General features: G+C 40.7%; 2 protein-coding genes across 8 annotated transcripts in view; both read left to right on the top strand.

Moving 5' to 3' along the window:
• Positions 1-961: 961 nt before the first annotated feature.
• On the top strand, positions 962-17,162 carry hepacama (hepatic and glial cell adhesion molecule a). 3 transcript variants are annotated; one of them, XM_054795249.1, is made up of 9 exons: positions 962-1,103; positions 1,848-2,117; positions 6,930-7,064; positions 9,988-10,335; positions 10,590-10,871; positions 12,416-12,506; positions 12,612-12,679; positions 16,285-16,355; positions 16,482-17,162. In XM_054795249.1, the coding sequence occupies exons 2-9, from the start codon at positions 2,015-2,017 to the stop codon at positions 16,848-16,850; spliced, it is 1,467 nt and encodes a 488-aa protein (XP_054651224.1). In that variant the 5' UTR covers positions 962-1,103; positions 1,848-2,014; the 3' UTR covers positions 16,851-17,162. The 3 variants fall into 3 exon arrangements, with proteins under 3 accessions (XP_054651224.1, XP_054651227.1, XP_054651225.1); XM_054795250.1 differs by having other exon boundaries at positions 1,041-1,103; positions 1,872-2,117; XM_054795252.1 differs by lacking the exon at positions 6,930-7,064.
• A 1,532-nt stretch (positions 17,163-18,694) lies between these two features.
• pde9ac (phosphodiesterase 9ac) overlaps positions 18,695-20,138 on the top strand; it is a 29,986-nt gene continuing 28,542 nt past the window's right edge. For 4 of the 5 annotated variants that reach the window (XM_054794604.1, XM_054794603.1, XM_054794600.1 and 1 more), the window contains exon 1: positions 18,695-20,103. The gene's annotated coding sequence lies outside the window, so the exon portion shown is untranslated. The remainder of the gene's footprint in view (positions 20,104-20,138) is intronic. The other variant, XM_054794602.1, reaches the window with a different exon arrangement.

The following is a 20,138-nucleotide window of genomic DNA, read 5'->3' as shown; positions in this document are numbered from 1 at the left end:
AGTTTTTTGTTCTTTTTTTGAGCGATGGACTTAAACTTTTGATCAGCTGAGAAGCAGCCTATTTCAGTTTAATTGTTGTTTTCAATAAATTACTTTTTCAAAGTGCGTTTTGTCTCACTCCCCCTTCTTGTTTTTGCATATCGTATGTCTACTTAAAACCTCATTAAGATCCAAATGTGCAAAATACAAATTCTAGCAATTTTTCGACTGGTCTTAAGATTTTGATCAGGTCTGTATATCAATATATATTTTAAGCCCTCTGTGCATGAAGGAGGAGGAGAAGAGCATCTGTGGTGGAGGAACTGGTTGGTAATAGAAATAGCAGTGGTTCAGTAATTCAGAGGTTCTTTGGAGTCGTCAGATGAGCAATAAGATGAAATGAGATGTAGTGAGTGCCACAAAAAAAGTGACTGCCAAGTTTGGAAGCACTACAATTTTTTTTCACCACCTTAAAACTTGGCACTCCAGTGCGAGGAGTGTGTGAAGCTGCACGCTTAAACATCTCCAGCTGTTCAACCAAGCAGTGCAGTAGTTGAGAAAACAATACACTTGATGTAATTATATTTTTACATTACAAATTCATTTTACACTTATTTTGGTTAAAAAAAAAAAAAAAATCGATTCAAGCAACAAAGAAATCTGAGGAGCCGTTTGGGAGCCAAAAGATCCGTCTCTTCCAGAACACTTTGCGTGTCCTTTGTTTTTTCATACAACGGTTATAATTGCTTACATTTAAAAAATGGCCGCGCCATTTTCAAACCATTTCACTTTAAAGTGCGTTTTTAAATGTTTTTTATTGTCCAGTTGTGCAAATAAAACACAAAACCACGTTGTTTTAGCCCTAAAAAAAACCTTTCAATCCAAGCGTAGCGAAATGCGCCACAAAGTGGTAACTCTCTTCTCTAATTGGTCAGCAGGGTGTGCTACACTGTAAAGCAACAGGAAGTTGTATGATATGTATCGACAAGTTAATTAAAGAGCGCCAATAAATGAAATTTGAAGCACAAATACAATTTGCTGTTACTTTAATAATTATCTGGACAATCTGGCAAGTAACAGGACACCAGGAAACAGTCCATTGCACTTTCAGGGGACAACTAAAGGTAAATTTGTTTGGACAAATATAATGATGATAACAAATATAGCTAATAAGCGTTTCATTTAAGAGCTGATATCTAACTTACTAGCAACTTCCATGGTTTTCTTGATAATAACCAAAATCACTTGAGTTCTTACATGAATAGCTATTGTACTGTCAAAAAAATGTAACTCTTATGAGCTATTTTTGTTGTTATTGTTATATTTCGGGCGAGAGACGGTGTACACCCTGGACTGGTCGCCAGCCAATCGCAGTGCACACTAGTTATTATTCCGGGACAAAATCAACAAAAGCTATGCTGCTAACAGTGGTGAAGGACTCTGCTCTGCACTGCTTTCTGCTTTAATGCAGCTTTTCCGCCACCTTGCGGTCATCTTGAATATGACAACTTTTCCTTATTTTGTTGAAACATTTAATATTGTGCCGCCCTAATTCCTACATGTACGAGCCAAAAGCATAGCTGGCTGCTAAGTAGCGATTTGTGAGTTTGCATAAATGTGAGCTGGAACGAATAAAGGCAAGCTCAAGTGGGGCACCCTTTCAAAACCGGTGAAGTACTGTACAGTCATACTTTCAACTGGGATTCTTACAAAGTCCATGAGGCTTTCAGCAGCTCCACTTCTCAATTAATTCATATTCGGAGTGGTTTTCTCTAGAGCTGCTTTCTAAAAGTGCAATGTGGCGTGTAAATGGGAAGCTCATCCATACTTTGTATCACACACACACACACACACTCACACACACACAGTTGTCTGTTGTTGGCTGTGACTAGGGGTGCTGTGAGGCGAGAGTGGGGCTCAGTCAGTGTGGCCAGGAAGAGGCCAGTGTTGCAGGCAGTGTTGATTCACAGAGACGTGCCCAGCGTGGTTAAACCATGCTCACTAAGTGGGAGAACGCCTCTGCCCAGGAAACAAGATGAAGGTGGAGGAGAGGAAGAGCTCCTCTTCAGGCGACATTCTCTCTGCTGACGTTCCTAAGCTCCTCACGCTGGTTGGCCTCCTCCTGCAACTCCTTACAGGTGCGTCCTAACTTCTCTTTACCACCCAAGCTACATCAAAAACCTCACAACAAAACTCGTACTCAGCTCACCTCTTCCTCACACATGTTGTTTGTGCAGTCATGTGTATGCAGGTTTCTTTCACTGTGTTGTCTGCACAGTGGTTTATTTGATGGCCCCCATCGTAAGCTCAAAGGAGCACAGAGCAGGAGATTTAGGGTTTTAATGACCTCCGCCAACTGCAAAAGGTGGATGTTTTGTTCTGCTCATTGTTACTTTGGGAGTTACAAAGGTGAGGCCACAAAACGACATACTGTATATAATTGTGAGTACTTGTGGTACTTATGGCTGATGGATTTTGGTGAAAACCTGGATAAAGGTGCAGTGTCAGGGGTTAATTTATGTGGTTTAAGCCAACATGCTTTGTCACATGTGGAGCAGGAAGTAGCCGGTAAACTAGTGTCATTTTATTTTGAAGCGGTAGTGGCCTACGAATATTTAAAACATTTTGTTAGAGAAATATATCCATCAATCTATATTCTATTCTGCTTGTCCTCACCAGGGTTGAGGGTATGCTGGAGCCTACCCAGCTGACTTTGGGCGAGACGCAGGGTACACCCTGGACTGGTTGCCAGCCAGTCGCAGGGCACATACTGTATAGACAAACAACCATTCACACTCACATTCATACCTATGGACAATTTAGAGTCTGCACTTAACTTGCATGCATATTATTATAATTTTTTTATAATAATAATAAAAAATAATATAATTGTTTTTCCAGCTCCAGAATGAAAAATGGCATGGTCCTGTTGTCTTACATTGACCTTCGTGAACCAGGAAGTAGCCAAAAACTATATAGGTATCCAAGTGCATCCCGGAGGCCTTTTGCGGCCCGCGGCTGTTTTTTTATTGGCCTGCGGCACATTCTAAAATTATACTGTAATTTCCGGTTTGTAAGCAGCTCCTTTTTTCTTAAACTTTGAACCCTGGGGCTTATACAGCGGTGCGGCTAATTTATGGCTAAGTTTTAATCCTGTGACATCTCCTTTGTTGTTGTTATGGGGTCTTTTGTGACCTTTTTGATGAGTCATCACTGCGCTCTTGAGGTAATTTTGTTTGGTGGCCAGCCACTCCTGGGATGGTTCACCACTTTTTCATGTTTTTGCCATTTGTGGATAATGGCTCTCACTGTGGTTCGCTGGAGTCCCAAAGCTTTAGAAATGGCTTTATAACCTTCTCCAGACTGATAGATGTTTGAGGAAGGGAGCTTTCCGTTTTGCTGTTAGTCTCATTGGAACCGTTGCCCCCGCCTCCATCTCTGAAACTTGTACAGTCTCATTGCCATATGTCATCCTCCATGAACCAGGAAGTAACCTTCAAACTAACACATGTGAGTATGATGCCTAGGCCTGCCATGATAACAAATTTTGCTGGACGATATTTGACCTATAAATTTATGCCATCCATCCATCCATTTTTTCAAGTCCAGACTTCCCAGTCTCCAGCCACCTTTTCCAGTTACACCTGGAGGACACCAAGGCGTTCCCAGACCAGCTGTGAGACATAATCCCTCCAACGTGTCCTAGGTTTGCCCCAGGGCTGGGCATGCCCGGAACACCTCACCAGGGAGGCGTCCGGGAGGCATCAGGACTAGATTCCCGAGCCTGGCTCCTCTCGATGTGAAGGAGCAGCGGCTCTACTCTGAGCCCCTCCTGGATGACCGAGCTCCTCACCCTATCTCTTAGGGTGAGTCCAGCCACCCTATGAAGGAAACTCATTTCAGCCACTTGTATCCGCAATCTCGTTCTTTCAGTCATGACCCAAAGCTCATGCCATAGGTTAGGGTGGGAGCAAAGATCGACCAGTAAATTGAGAGCTTTGCCTTCCGGCTCAGCTCTCTTTTCACCACAACGCTCCGGAACAGCGACTGCATTATTGCAGACGCTGTGCCGATCTGCCTGTCAACCTGCCGCTCCAACCTTTGTGAACAAGACCCTGAGAACTCCTCCACCTGGGGAAGAACCTAATTCCCAACCCGGAGGGTGCAATCCACCCTTTTCTGACTGAGAACCATGGCCTCGGATTTGGAGGTGCTGAGTCTCATCCCATAAGCTTCACACTCAGCTGCAAACCTCCACAGTAAACGCTGAAGGTCACAGCCTGATGAGGCCATCATGACCACATTGTCTGCAAACAGCACAGACAAGATCCTAAGGACCCGAACTGGACTCCCTCGACACCTTGGCTGCACCTACAAATTCTGTCCATGAAAATTATGAACAGGGTCTGTGACAAAGGGCAGCCTTGGTAGAGGCCAACGTTCACTAGAAACAGGCTTACTGCTGGCAATGCAAACCAGGCTCCTGCTCGGGTTCGACTAACGGTCGTACCCTTCTCTCCAGCACCCTGAAATAGACTTTCCCAGGGAGGCTGAGGAGTGTGACTCCCTTATAGTTGGAACACACACTCCCATCACCCTTGTTGAAAAGGGGGACCAGCACCGCGGTCTGCCAATCCAGAGGTACTGTTGCCGACTTCCACGCAATGTTCAAGAGACATGTCAGCCAGGACAGTCCCTCAACATCCAGAGCCTTGAGGAATTCAGGGCCAAACTCTTCCAAGCCCGGAGCTTTGCCACTGGGTAGTGTTTGGACTAACCCAGATACCTCAGCCACGGTGATGGAACTGTTCGCGTTTGTGTCCTCAGAGTCTGCTTCCTCTATGGAAGGTATGTCAGTGGCATTGAGAAGGGCCTCAAAGTATTCCTTCCACCATCCAACTATATCCTCAGTCAAGGTCAGCAGGCTTCCGTCCCCATTGTAAACAATGTGGACCCCGCACTGCTTCCACTTTCTGAGGCATTGGACGGTTTGCCAGAACCTCTTCGAGGCCAACCGAAAGTCGTGCTTCATGGCCTCACCTAACTCCTCCCACACCCGAGTTTTTGCCTCGACCACCGCCGAAGCCACGTGCCGCTTGGTCTACCGTACTTATCAGCTGCTTCAGGAGTCCTAAAAGCCATCCATGCTTGCTTTGACTCCTTCTTCAGCTTGACAACTGCCCTGACCTCTGGTGTCCACCACTGGGTTTGGGGCTTGCCGCCACGACTGGCACTGATCACCTTGCGGCCGCAGCTCCGATCAGCTGCCTCAGTAATGGAGGCACAGAATACGGCCCATTCAGACATGATATCCTCATCCTCCCCCGGGATGCAGGCGAAGCCTTGCCGGTGGTGAAATTTGAAGACTCGACGAATGTGAGACTGCCAGACGTTCCCAGCACACCCTCTCTACATGTTGGGGTCTCCCAGGTCTGTTAAATTTTATTTATATATATATATGTAATTGTTAATTATTGCCAATAAACAATACTATTGTCAACATTATTTTGAACCCATTTTTTCATTAATGTATATAGATGGCTAGACACTTTGTTAATCTCCAAGAGAAATTCACGATGTAATGATAATAAATGTCATCATAATGGGAGTAAACCGTATCAAAAGCAAAAAACTTACATTTCTCGAGAGTATTTACCATTGTAATTGAAATATCAAGCGGTTTTGAATCAAATAAATTAAACACATGCGGAAACACGATGTAAAAGATAGATAGATAGATAGATAGATACTTTATTTATCTCCAAGAGAAATTCACAACAATTCCACCCAGGGTATTGATTAGAAAAAAATACATCAGTAGAAAATCAAAACGTACAGTGTGTCATGAACACTATACCATATTTCTGATTTTCAATTAGTGTCACTTTGGTTATTGTCTGAATATTGACCAAAAAACTGAGAAATGGTAAATGGTCTTTCACTCTAAGCACTTTGACAGTGTTAGCACATTTACCTACTGATGTACTGTAGGTCATCCTCTCGTCATCCAGCCTGAGGAGGTAGAGAGAGAGGAGGAAAACAAACACGCATCACATGTCAATATATCGAAGCCGGCAAAATAAACAAGTTTGTTTTTATTTATCGTGCAGTTAATTGATTTATTGATTGTCATGGCAGGTCTAACGATGCCCCATGATTTTATTCTTTTAGTTACGTCAGAAGAGTTTTTTTTCTTTACTTTTCTTTGAGAAATTTAGTCTGTGTGTATAAACAAAACTGATTTTATTCAAGTAAAAGTTGTGGATTATTCACAAAACTGATTGTATTCTAGTAAATGTTGTGGAGGGCCATTGTAAACTTCCAACTTAGGCTCAGCGATCCGGTGCCGGTCTCCAACTTCACCAGTGACAAAGACTTTCTCTCTGGTTCCCACTCTCTCTCGCGCTCTTTTCAAGTTAGCTCCAACAATCCTGCCCTTTGTCTTCTCGCCTTGACAACCCCTGTCAGGCGGCCAAAATGGTTGCCATGGCAGGGAGGCGATGCCCTGCTAACTGCCTGCTTGCAAAGAATTAGTCAACAGTGCACAATCTCTCTCTCTCTCTCTCTCTCTTACTTTCCCTCAAGTCTTGCTCGGTCAATCTGTAATGCAGAACAGTGGGATGCCCCAAACCCGTCCAAGGTTCCAATATTTGGATATCCATGTGTCCACGAGGGCAGCAGCAACCTCCACAGGGAAGATAGGTGCTATGCTGTGTTGGTTACCCAGACAGGGCTCCACTTTAAACCATAAAATGTGTCTGTCTATCTAATGCCTAATGGGAGGAGGGGCGGAATTGATGCAGACAAATCCAAATTAGTGTATTACATGTTCACTATGAGAGGTAGGAGGGCGTCCTGCAGCTTCTGAGAGGCAGATTAGTGATCAAGATGCAGACAATCATGAGCATGAGCACAATGTGGGCGCATTTTTTCGTTTTGTTTGTGTGCAGAGCATACTAAGGCATTAAGGCACCAATGCAAAGAATTTGGACTCATTAAGTCGGCATCAAAGGGACCGTTAACAAGAGGGCCACAGCAGATAATGGCCACTCCTACTGAAAGCCTTGCTGTGATGTTGAACTCGGGTAAGTGTCCTTTTATATGTGACTTTTGTCGAGTTTGAAAGCTTGCATCAAGTACTATACTAATAGTCTGAAGAGATCAAGAACATGGTGCGCCTCCACTTATAGAACTGTTGACAAAAAAAAAAGTCATTGCCAATTTTTAACAGGTCACTTCCTGGTTCACAAAGGCTGACATAAGCCGACTGGACTGTACCAGTTTTTATTTTGGGTGAGCAGAAAGGTTCCATCACGTCTCAAAAACAAAATGTGCCATATTTATTTTGTTTTTTAGCAAGCAGGCTACTTCCTTGTTCATGAAGTACTGGATGCACTGTGATTCAACAGCAAAAACAGAAATTAAATTCCTCTTTAACAAAAGATCCTAATTCGTGGAATTTGTCTTTAGTTGTTGTACATCAACAGGTTACTTCCATAACATGAGACAATTTGGACTGTACCATTTTTGATTAGCTAGCAGGCTACTTCCTTGTTCAAAAAGAATGATGGGACCGTACCATTTCTTTGTTCTGTGCTGGGGAGTTGCGCTGATCCATTGTGATTCAACAGGAAAAAGACAAATTTAGTTGCTCTTTAACAAAAGTTACAAAGTTGTGGCAATCGTCTTTGGTTATCGGACATCAGTAGTTCACTTCCTGGTTTATGGAGAATGACATAAAACAATTGAACTGTACCATTTTTGATTGGGGTGAGGGGAACTGGTCCCATCATGTCTCGAAAACAAAACGTGCCATATTCGTTTTGGTTCCTCTGTCCGTATGTTAGCTAGCAGGCTACTTCCTCGTTCACAAAGAATGACAGGACCGTACCACTTTTTTGTTCCATGCTGGGGCAAGGGCTGATACATTGTGACTCAACAGTGCAAAGAGAGATTACGGTAAATTACTTTCAACAAATGTTACAACGTTTTGGAATTCTTCTTTGCTTGACGAGGACGATGTAAGACCATACTATTTTTTATTTTGGGGTGGGGAGGCGTCATTCCGTTGTGATTCAACAGCAAAAGGAGAAATGTAATTCTAAAAAGTCATGGAGTATCATATTTGTGTGTGTTTGGGTGTTGTTTATGACCAGGGCACTTCCTGGTTGACATTGGATGACATAAAAAAACAGGACTGTACAATTTTTTTATTCCGGAATCGGGGGGTTTCATCATAACTCAAAACTTCAAAAAGGGGAAAAAACTGTGGCGTGCCGAATTTTTCCGAAGGAGAGGACTGTACCATTTTGGATTCTGGGATAGGGGGAACTATTTCAAGGTGACTCAAATGGCGAAAAGAGAAATTTACATTTCAAACATTTCGGACACTGGTGGCCAAAAAAAAAAAAAAAAAAAAGAAAGTATGCAAGGGCCCCTTGCATCGCAGCTTTGGATTTTAGCTGAAAAAGCGTATTATGAACTCTTTTTTTACCACTTTTGCTGTTTTTTTTAAATATTCCAAATATTTCAGCTTTCTCCTTGAATAATCTTCATAAATTTCCTCTTTTTAATATTATGACTTTATTCCCATAATATTTTGACTTTATTCCCAAAATATTGTAACTTTTTCCGCAACCTAATTTTCCAAAAATTACAACTTTATTTTGTTTTGTTTGTTTCAAATGATATTACAACAAAAATAACCAATTTTTTTTTTTTTAATATTTCAACTCTTAGGCTCCAGCGTACCCGCGACCCTAATGAAGATAAGCGGCATAGAAAATGGATGGATGGATGGATATTTCAACTAATAACATTGCATTATTTTTGCTTACAATATTATGACCTTATTCTTGTAAAACTGTGACTTTTTTTCTTGTTAGAGTACGACTTTTTTCTCTTAATATTTTGACTTTCGGATATTTTTTCTTTTTTTTTTCCAACTATTTCAACTTTCTTTCTGTCAATTTATTCACATATTTTCACTGTATTTGCGTAACATTATCATTTTTTCTGCAATCTAATTTTCCAAAAATTACAACTTTATTCACTGTTTTGTCTGTTTCTCATAATTTTCCAACTGAAAAAAAATATTGCATTTTGGACCCCCCTGATTGTGGAGAATCATGTTTGTGTTTGTTCTGTTGCCACAGATTCACAAGGTAAGATGACTGGAATGCACCATTTTTCATTCTTGGGTGGGGGAGGAACAGTTCCAAGCGCTAAGAAGACATTACATTTCTGGAACAATCGTTAAAAAAATAATGTTGCATTGTATTTATTTTGCAGATTACACAATGCCATTGGGCATAGATGCAAAAATAGGGAATAATAATATCTGGATTTTTGTCATGAATTGTACCAAATTTTAATGGGTTCTTCCAGAAAGCTTCATGTAAATTGTTGTTGTCGCTGCTAACTAAGACACCAACCAACAAAAAAATACCTGACGTCTTTCAGGGCTAATAAAAAGTAGCAAAAATGGCTGCAAAAAGCAGCATGTAAGTTGGGCTCTCAAAGTAAAGACAAACATCTTTTAATAAGCAGAAACCTGTCGTGGTGAAAAATGCACCACAGTCTCTGCCTTATATTGCAAAGTCAGTCTGACATGTCGATGCACACGCAACAAAGAACAGAAAGCCTGGACATAATGGAATTCCTGGAGAATTAATTTGGCCTGGATTTCATCAGCGGTGCTGTGTTGGCTGGCTGTCACATGATTGTGACTTACTGCAAAGCTCCAATAGACTGAGGAACCACATCATCATTGTTAGTCATATTTATTAGTACAACTGCACCTATTGGGAGGGATTGTCCTGCATGTTTGGTATTGCTTCTTTTATAGTTGCAATGCCAGCTACTACTTTAGTGGTGTAAGTGGACCTGTTATGTCACCATGCACTAGTATCACTTTATTTGTATTAAGAAGAAGCAAAAGAGCCACAAAAATACCCCTTACTCCTCATTTAAGCCCTCGTGCAACCTCCATTGTTCCTGTTCCTCCAGGCGAGGTGTCAGGGGTCAACGTGACCAGCCAAACCCAGGTGGTGAGGGGCATCGTGGGCAAAGAGGCCCTCCTGTCCGTCAGCTACACCAGCAGCAGCACAGACAAGCCGGTCATCAAGTGGCAGCTGAAGAGGGACAAAGTCAAACCCGTCACCGTGGTGCAATCCATCGGTACCGATATCATTGGGAACCTTCGGCCGGAGTACCGCAACCGCATCCTGGTGCTCGAGAACGGCTCGCTGCTGCTTCACAACCTGCAGCTGTCGGACGAAGGGGCCTACGAAGTGGAGATCTCCATCACGGATGACACCTTCACAGGGGAGCACTACATTGAGCTGACGGTGGATGGTAGGTATAATATGCTGCTCTGTCTTATTTATTCTATGAATGCTAGAATACTTTTACACAATTTCAAGGTCTGTTTCACATTATTATCATGTATTAGTCTTGAAACACTACTCAAATTTTGTCAGGAGAAATTGCTGTGCTACCGAAAGTGCATTGTTAAATTGAATGAAAATAAGGAAGTCATGGTACATAATGCATGACTGTCTTCATGCCACATCTCACGCCGGTCCATGTGGTGATGCTGTCATCCCCAGTCCCCGTCTCCAAGCCATACATCCAGATGGTGGCGTCGTCTGTCCTTGAGTACAGCGAGCACTTCCACTTGCACTGCTCCCACGACAATGGCACCAAGCCCGTGTACTCTTGGCTGAAGGGAGGCAAGGTGCAGACCAACGACTCTCGCCTGCTGCTCTCGCACGACCAGAAGGTGCTGACCATCTCGCGCGTCCTCATGTCGGACGATGACGTCTACACTTGCACGGTGGAGAACCCCATCAGCAGCATGAGAAGCACCCCCGTCAGGCTCACCGTCTACAGTAGGTGGCATGTTAAGCCGGTGGGATGTCGAGAATACGTCGAGAAAACAAGGTTAGAAGTCTGTGTTTGTGGCTCGGCAACCTGGTCTGTACCAAAAACTGTCCAAAAAAAAAAGATACTTGGTGCACACTTCGGTAAGTATTGTGATGAAAAGGTTCTAAACTACAATATACCAATGTAGCCCCTCGTTACATCGTGGTTCAAACACCCAGTCCCGGTTTCCAAAAGTTAATAATATATGATCGTTGTTTTGTGGTTGCATATGGCCTATTATTATTTTTTAAATGTGCATATTTAAACAAATTGTACTTATTCTTGGCCTAATTTAAGCATTTTCTAGCGTAAAAATGGCTAAACAAACTAATAAATCAGGGATCTCAAACTCAATTTCACTGGGGACCACTGGAGGTAGGGTCTGGCTGAGGCTGGGCCGCATCAACTATGGACAGTAGGGCTGGGAATCTCAGGGTACCTCACGATACGATACGATTTGCGATCTTGATATCTTGATACAGTGCTCTTGATACAGTGGGATAGGCTCCAGCATACATGTGAACTGCTAGCGTGTGAGTCTATGTTATCTTATTTATGTCTAATATGTATTTTTTTTCTATGATTATATCTACTAAATTGGATAATACAAATGACTGAACATTTTATTTGGCAAACACTAAACAGTGCTTCTGACTTCTAAGGACTCAAATTTCAAGCTTATGACTTCGACTTGACCTGACTTGGACCTGCACGTCTTTACGTGAGACCCGACTTGAGATTAAAGACTTGAGACTTACTTGAGACTTGCAAAACACCGACTTGCCCCCACCTAAGCTATGCAGGCCACCAGTGTTGAAACGACAGCGAAAGCCTGCAGAAACGACAAACATGTAAGCACCTGCATGTGACAAAGGTGCTCTTGGAAAGTATATTTTAGAAGCTTTTTGTGAAGTCTAAGCAGGTAAATAGAGCAGCATATGTAAATCGCCTACATATTCGACCCAATAGACAGCGTATTTACTTTGGAATATTTGAGTAATGCCACGTAATATGTGTGTGTTTACTGCCCAGCCTGTGGTCCCATGACATAAATAGTAGTGTGAACACTCAGCGAACCGCGCCAAAGTGCACACCAAGTACCGAACCACAACGCAGCCTCCAACAGTGTTGTTGACTGCAAGTGTAAATCTAGGCAGTCGAGTTGATACTGGGCGCCAGCAGGGAGCCACAAGTAAGGAGAGGCATTGTCATCCAATGAATGGACTCTTATTTATGAGTAGGGAGAAAGAAAAAGGAGGTGCCCCAGTGGAGTTCTTTATTTCATCTGTATTACTTGTGCTGCACCACTTCTCTGTGCTGTATGTGAAATTAAATTAAAGACGTTGTTTGTATGGTTACATACGAGCCAGACTGTTTTATTGATGTCTAAAATAAGAATATTCCACAAAGACATGGGGGGCAATCAGTAATCCAATGTGAGAACAGGCTTTGCCCCCCGATGTAGTTATTCTTTCTGGTCGTCCCTATGTACTCTATGCTTCTGGTTTAGGACGGAGCTCGCTGTACATCATCCTGTCCACCGGGGGCATATTCCTCCTCATCACCCTGGTGACTGTGTGTGCCTGTTGGAAGCCTTCCAAGTGAGCGCGCTCCACTTTTTCCATTAATTCCCCTTTTCAGTCTGCCTGTTGTTGCGTACACGCATTTACAGTTGTTGTTGTTTTCTCTACCCTGCTACACTGTAGAAAGAAGCATAGGCCCGTCCCCCAGAGGGCTCCCATCTATATGGAGCAGACTGAAAATGGCCACGATGGTGAGCAACTGTTACGAATGAATAGTATCGCCAGTACTGTAAATATGTACATGTGTATTTCTCAAGACATGCATGCACACATGTAATACAGATATCCTCAAAGTTTTATAATCATTAGACATGTAGTCAATGACTTATGGGCAGTTAGTTGCTAAGTCCCGCCCTTCCACCTGCAAAGTATTTTTGCTGGATGTTTTTCGACCAGCCTTGCTCGAATTTTGCACACATTTGTACCAAATGTTGTGATGATCCAGCTAAACACGCGAACGAAGGGATGTCCAAACTTTTTCTATTGAGGGCCACATGCTGAAAAATGGAAGGATGTAAGGGCCACTTTGACAATTAGTAAACACACGTAGATAAGCTAAGAAGTTATATATTGTTCAAGAACAAAACTGCATCTCAGCTTTGTGATATAGGTGACATGTCACGATCTGGCCACGGGCTGGTTGCTGTTGGCAGCTTGACCCCCAGGATGCAGAGACGAGGCGGTAGCGTGCGAATAAAAATCTTTAATCACGCTGGTGCGGGTACTGACAAACAAACCGTTATCTATTATGTGTTATCCTGACTATCACTGAAAACATGACATGGAATCCAGGAAGTGAACTACATGTACTGTACTAGATGTAGAATGGATGGGGGGTAGGATTAAATAAGCTTTGCTTCTTCCTACTCCTTTTGGACATGTGGAACTGTCAAAGAATGATTCACGAGATGTATTCCATTGTAACCTTCATGTTCAAATAAACTAAACCAAACCAAACCAAACCAAACCAAAAGGCGACAGAGGGAAAAGGCTCTGTGAAAACACAATGTTTAGTCCGGGAACGGAGCAACAGGCAGGTAAATGTTCACTCACGGTACAGCACATGAGAGGTGACTAGAGGCAATGAGCCAGCGCCGTACTCGAGGCGGTGCTGGGCTTTTAAAGCCCACTAATGTCAATAGGAAACACCTGGGGTTAAGCGGCTGCAGTTTCCTCCCAGCCGGAAGTGCCGCCCGCCAAAGTAAGAGTGTAGGACTGGAAGTGCTCGCTCCTGTCCTGCGGAACCTGACATGACAAAGCGTATTATTAGTATGAACTTGTTGAATTTGCTCTTTTTTTTCCCAAATATTGCAATTTTCTTCTTAAACAATCTGATCGTAATGTTATGATTTTATTCTCATAATATTTGAGCTTTTTTCCTAAAATATTCATGTTTTTTCCTAACCAAATTCCTCAGAAATTACAACTTTGTTTTGTTTGTCGTATTACAACTTGTAAAAAATTAAAAACAAGTATTTAATATTTTATTTTATTAAAATTACATTATTTTTCTTATAATATTACGAATTAATTCTTGTAAAACTGTGCTTTTTTTGTCCTAATATTTTGACTTTATTCTCCTACAATTACAGCATTTTTTTTCCAACTATTTCAGCTTTCTTCTTGTAAATTTTCTTCTCGTAATTATGACTTCATTCCTGTAACATTTTGACTATATTCCCATATTATAATAACTTTTTGTAAACCTAATTTTATTATTTCTTTTTCCTCATAATATTACAGCGTTATTCTTGCAAAATTACAAACTACACGGGAGACAAATGGCCCCAAAGCCGCACTTTGGACATTTATCTTGATGTACATTTGTTGGTGCTCCAAGTGCTTTGAATTTTCCCCTGCGTCCTTAAGTTGCATTCCCTGCCCTAAAGTTACAGTGGGTGTTTTGTAGAGCGCACTGATGATCTATGTGAGAAAGTTCAAGCAATTGCCACTTATGGGGGTCAAACTTTGGGGTTTAAAAACAGGAACATCACATGGTTTCATTTGCACAATTGCACAATGTCTGACAAGGAGTAGGAAGAAGCTAAAAAAAAATAATTAAAAAAAAAGCTATTTGAAGTTAAAATAATGACACTATAAAGCCTGTGCAGTGTTACGGAAAGGGAATAAATAATATTTGAAAAATGACTAACTGGGAATAAATTGTTAATAATACAAGTAGATAGGAACAAATTTGAATTAGTAAAACATTAAAGAAAACAATGAAATAAAAGATTGAGGATGTTTGACATCAAGTCTTTGTAGGGTTATGTCTTTTAATTTCCTTGTAGTCGACGTGATGTAATCTTAAATCTCTGTCCAGTTCCTTGATGTCTTTGGCAACAAGTACTTTGGCTTCCTCCGGTCCTCCATTTATCTTGATGTACATTTGTTGGTGCTCCAAGTGCTTTGAATTTTCCCCTGCGTCCTTAAGTTGCATTCCTTTTTGGGGACATCAGCATTGCATTTTGTTAGATGCTCATTGATGTAGACGTTTGTTTATGTCAGCTTAGTCCTCTGCCTCAGCAATGCTACCTTGTATTTCCTGTTGCTGACCTTCATGATGATGACAGGTGTTGTGTTGTTATTCATGCCAGACATTGGGATGCATGTATTTGTCAAAATAATAGGACAGGCAACAGTTGGAGGGTGCATGTTTTTACTTCTTTTTTTTTTGACTGCTTGTTAGGGCTGTCAAACTATTCAAATATTGAATAATGATTAATCGCATTTTGTGCATAGTGAACTCGAAATTAATCGCAAATTAATCACAGACAGAAGTATTTATCTCAAATAATTTGGGATGTAAATCTCTTTGTGGTCAACGATTCAATGCGCATGTACACGTGTGGGTTAAGATCCGATTCAAAAACGATATATTTGAAAAACAGAACCATTTGATACGATTCCATACAGTGTACAAATGATGTGATTCAATACGATTACATTTGTTGATGTTGACATCAATCTTACTATTAAAATAAAGAAGCCGATTCAAAAAAAGCGGCATTCTTGCAGTATTTTCAAATGCGTAAAAGAGCACATCATACCCCGAGCATGCTGTAAGGCAGGGGTCCCCAACCACCAGGCTGCGGGAAGCGTTCAATAAAAACGCTGTAAAAAAATTAAATAATTTGTTTTATTGTGTCTTTTTTGTGATAAAATGGTGCTCGGAACATTTTTTTTCTATGTCGCAACCAACAATGCTGAGTATTAATTACTTAAACCATGCATATTGACAAAACAACCACAAAATTGTGTTCTAAGCAGTTCTAAGACGCTTTAATTCCAGCATTACTTAGGAAACACCAGTAGGTGACAGTAGTGCTCTGTGTGCACATTATGTCATTATTTTACTATTAAAAAAAAATATTTTCTTTTTTATTTTGTGTCCTGAATCCACACACATATATTTATCTTATTAGTTTATTTATTATTAGTATTATTATTGTATTTATTATTCCAAAGGGAGATAAGTTTTACTTTGAAGTGTTGTTATTACTGAGGTTATTGCCAGATATTATCTTAGTATTACTTTAATTAGTTTTATTTTACAGGTTAACAAATCTTCATATTGACATGTTACTTACAACTTTTAAATCAGCCTATTATTTCCTATGGGAAGAATTGTCTTGAAATTAGAAAAACCTGAAAGTCAAAACCTGAAACGTATTGTGTCTTTTATGTTATTTTTAATTAAATTTTTGTTCAAATGTGTCCTATTAATAAATGTGTATTTTTTAAGAACCCATACACTTTGGATTGGAATCACATCTGTTGAATGTTGTTGTTGCAGTCGATGTCGTACCAAAACCAAGCACGCTCGGTCGAAGGAGCCCCATGCCCCTCTATGTACTCAACGAAGATGTGAGTGAACAATCAATTTCCAGTGTTCATAATAATGCCTGCCTAAATGTAAGGCTTCTGATATTTACATGATTAAAATACAGAATAAAGGCCTATTATCTGAAATAGCCCTCTGTCCTGTTTCAGGAGACTCTGGAGCGTTTGGAAGAAAGTTCTAGCAATGCTTTCAGCCAATCAGAAATCAGTATCCCAGCCACCTACATCCCGGTCCTCCCCCCTCACGCCCACAGAACTGAGCAGCCAATCTGGACCACCCCGCGCAGGTATTCCCGCAGCCCCTCCCCACTGGCGCAGCTCCTCCCACAAGCAGCGCCCCCCGCGGGTCCTCCCCACACGCCCGTCCGCTCGCCGGCCCACTCCCCCTGCTCGTCCCCACGCAGCTTCAGCCCCATCAGAAAGGTCCGGCCCCCGGTCGGAATCCCCAACATCCGCCTGCCCGTGGAGGCTGAGAGTCCCACCCCCAGCGAGAAGACACAGGGTCCTCCCCAGCAGTGACGGCGTGTTGTTGATCATGTGTGCTGTATGTTTCCAAGGAGGATGATGCATGCACAGGGCAAAGGATGCTAAAGTTTGCACCATCGAGTCCTCCATCGCCACCAGCAATACTTGTGTAGCCTCTTGATGACATCCTGTAATGTAAAAGTCATAGGTTACATGTACTATGCAGAGCTCTGGTATCAATTGTTTTCCTTTTGGATGTATTATTAATTCGCTGGGAACTTCTGGTAAGTAGTTTAGGGATTTCCATTTGTTCTGTGTTATCTTTTAAAACCTCAAAGTGGTCTTATTGTATAACTACAAAATAAAAAAAAAACGACAATATTTATACTTTCTGATCTCTTTTTTCTTACCTACATATATAGTTGCACTCAAAATTATTATCATTGTTATTATCATAAATTATCATTGTAAATTATATTTACTGGCAAAAATGTACTAACTTTCAACAGGTGGCCAATTCAAAAAGTAGTTGGTCACTGGTATTATTTCATCGTCGATATGTCAATATATATTTTTTCATTATTACTATTATTAAGAGAAAACTTTGTATGTTGTCAAATTGCTCCACTTTAATATATATGGATATATAAAATATTGTGATATTATTTAATTATAATCATTGTAGAAATATCACTCATATTACGGTATGTTGTTTTACCTGTGTAGTCTTGTAATTAGGTATCTTTTATTTGTTTTTTGTGTGAAAAGTAAAAGAATAATAATTATAGGGTAATAGCAACGTTATATGTTTAAAAATAATACAGGTCCCTTCACATTGTGATATATAAATATTTGATCATGATTCCCTTAAGTAATAGCAATAGTTATTATTTTAAAATAGTTGTATTAGTAGAAGTATTATATGTGTAGTCAATTTCATATTATAAAATACAGTACATAGCTAATAATATTTACATTAAATTATTTTCTAAGTAGTAGTATTGTGTATACTTTATTATGTTTTTTTTTTCAATTAAGCTTGGGGTATATTTTAATTTTGATTTTTTTAGAAAGCCTGTTATACCGTTTTAGTCCACAAGATGTCACTCACACATTCTACTCGTTCTCATGAAACTCGTTGCGTGAAATCCTAAAGGAGACAAACCGTTGCTAACTTTAAGTGTGCACTCTCCTTAATACTTCCTTCATATTAATCATACAATTATAAATGGGATATAATTGCTTGGCATTGAAAGGTCAATGGGGAAGCAAGCACAATAAATGATGAACAAAAACATATCTACGCTCAACCAGGAGTTTTCCCACCATTGTGTCGATGGACGGCTGCACCTTACACTGTTCCAAGATGTTAATTGCAAATTGAGACGGGTCAAGCAAGGAGAGCAAGCGGAGAACGCCCGCCCAAGTTGAAGCCTACTTCCTTTTAGACCGCCCACAAGCTCATGGATTGGCTCTGCTGCTGACGTGAGATTGGTCGTCACCGCTGGCTATAGACATACATAGACGCCGCATCGAGCGCTGAGCCGTACGTCAACGTCGCCGCCATATTGGATGTGTCAAGGCTGCTCTGTAAATGAATACAAGTAAATGTACTTACTTTCATAAAGCGTCTTTCTACAAATAAATTTAAGTTAAATTTTCTCGTTTATACATTCACACACGCACCAATATGCTTGGGAAACAGCCACCAAAAACAATTTATTTGATCTTCTCACATTTTTGGTGCCTAACTGTTTCCCAAGTATATTAGTATACTTTGTATACGAATGGTATACTAATGGAATGGTATACAAGGGTATGCCAATTGTCGTAGGGGGTACGTGAAAAAAAACCCAAAATTTGCCGCTAACTCTCACAATTACGAGTGCACTGAACGCCTCACGTCGCGAGGAGCCCGGAGCAGGAAGGAGACAGAGCGTCAAGTTGTTTATTGCTCTGTGTGCATCATATGAACAAATAAGTAAGTTTGATGATTATTTTGTGCATTAAGACTATTACGTCTTGACGATTTCATTTAAATTGGTGTTCCAATTAATCCCCGCACGGCTCAGCGGTGAAAAACCTGTCACTGTGAGTGGGGATTCACCCGAAAATGAGACTTTATGTTGGTTGTATGTAGTTTTGTATTTGGGATACTATTAGGAAGGGGGTAGTGGTTCTTGTAGAGTTGGGCCACCATGGAAAGATTCCGCTCAGATAATCATTTAATCATCTTTATTATGCAAGTAGATAAGCTGTTTTAGCAATATACAGGTATATGTGTCCAGAGAACCGTGGGTTTGTCCTAAGGGGTATGTGTGGTCTTGTTGCGTCACACAACGAACACAAATGACGGACACTTCGTACTCAACAAGCAGGATCAAAACTAGCAAAACTTATATCAGAGCTGAGCTAGCTTTTTTTTCGGAATGGTGCATTCAGGTGCATCACGTAACTCCTTGGGCACAAGTTGTTGCTGCATTCAGGTAGCCTTGGAAGTCACAGAAAACACACCCAAACGTGCACATGCAGCCCAAATCACGTGATATTTACAAAAACAACCGCTTGTTGTTCATAACAGTAAGACAATGTTACAAAATGTCCTATAACAGGCATCAATGTTATACAAATACACTTTCGGACAGATACTGCTTTTATTATGATTGTTCAACTTTCCCCTTCTATTTGGTATGAAATGAATATTCAGAATTAAACCATCGCCATCATGAGTAGACCAAAAAAGTGAACAAAAGATACATAGGATGATTACTTCTCTATTTATCAGTGCTCGTGTCAAACTTTATCAAAATGTCTCCGTGCAAAATACACACTTTTGACCCAGAATTACTGTTAAATTAATTGTATTGCATTGTATAAATACGTCCAGTTAAATATCCATATAATATACAGTAAGTACTTTAAAATCACTAAAAAAATCAAAATTTCTGTTGTTCCTTATGGTCATGAAAAAATAACCAGATTAAAAAAAAAATAGCTTGGAATGGTAATTAACTGATTAGTGGAATGGTAATGAATGATTTCATGTGTGGCACTACCCACACTTGCAGGTTATTTTGTTATATTGTTACAGTTTTAATTATATAATCTACATACTGAGTAATATATAATAATAATAATGTCACATTAGTCACACTGTAAGGGAGGGAAACATATTTTTTTAAATACATTATACGCGTCGGCGTTCCCTGACCTATCACTATTAGTTAGCAAAGAACTACAGAATCAACCGATGATGACATCGTAGACGGGCGACGAAGCTGACTTCTGGTTCCTGTTTCCATGAGAGGTAGCCAAAGATCACACAATTTAAAAGGTTTTCAA

This window comes from Dunckerocampus dactyliophorus, chromosome 12, assembly GCF_027744805.1.
Source record: "Dunckerocampus dactyliophorus isolate RoL2022-P2 chromosome 12, RoL_Ddac_1.1, whole genome shotgun sequence".
Classification (NCBI taxonomy): Eukaryota; Metazoa; Chordata; class Actinopteri; order Syngnathiformes; family Syngnathidae; genus Dunckerocampus; species Dunckerocampus dactyliophorus.
This window is presented reverse-complemented; position numbering and strand designations above follow the sequence as displayed.

What these genes read in the sequence shown, in the direction of transcription:
- hepacama (XM_054795249.1), top strand. Translation starts at nt 2,015, where the DNA reads ATGAAGGTGGAGGAGAGGAAGAGCTCCTCTTCAGGCGACATTCTCTCT. An exon ending in CCTCCTGCAACTCCTTACAG is followed by an intron (nt 2,118 to 6,929) that starts GTGCGTCCTAAC and finishes GTTTGTGTGCAG; the next exon opens with AGCATACTAAGGCATTAAGG. An exon ending in GACTGAAAATGGCCACGATG is followed by an intron (nt 12,680 to 16,284) that starts GTGAGCAACTGT and finishes TTGTTGTTGCAG; the next exon opens with TCGATGTCGTACCAAAACCA.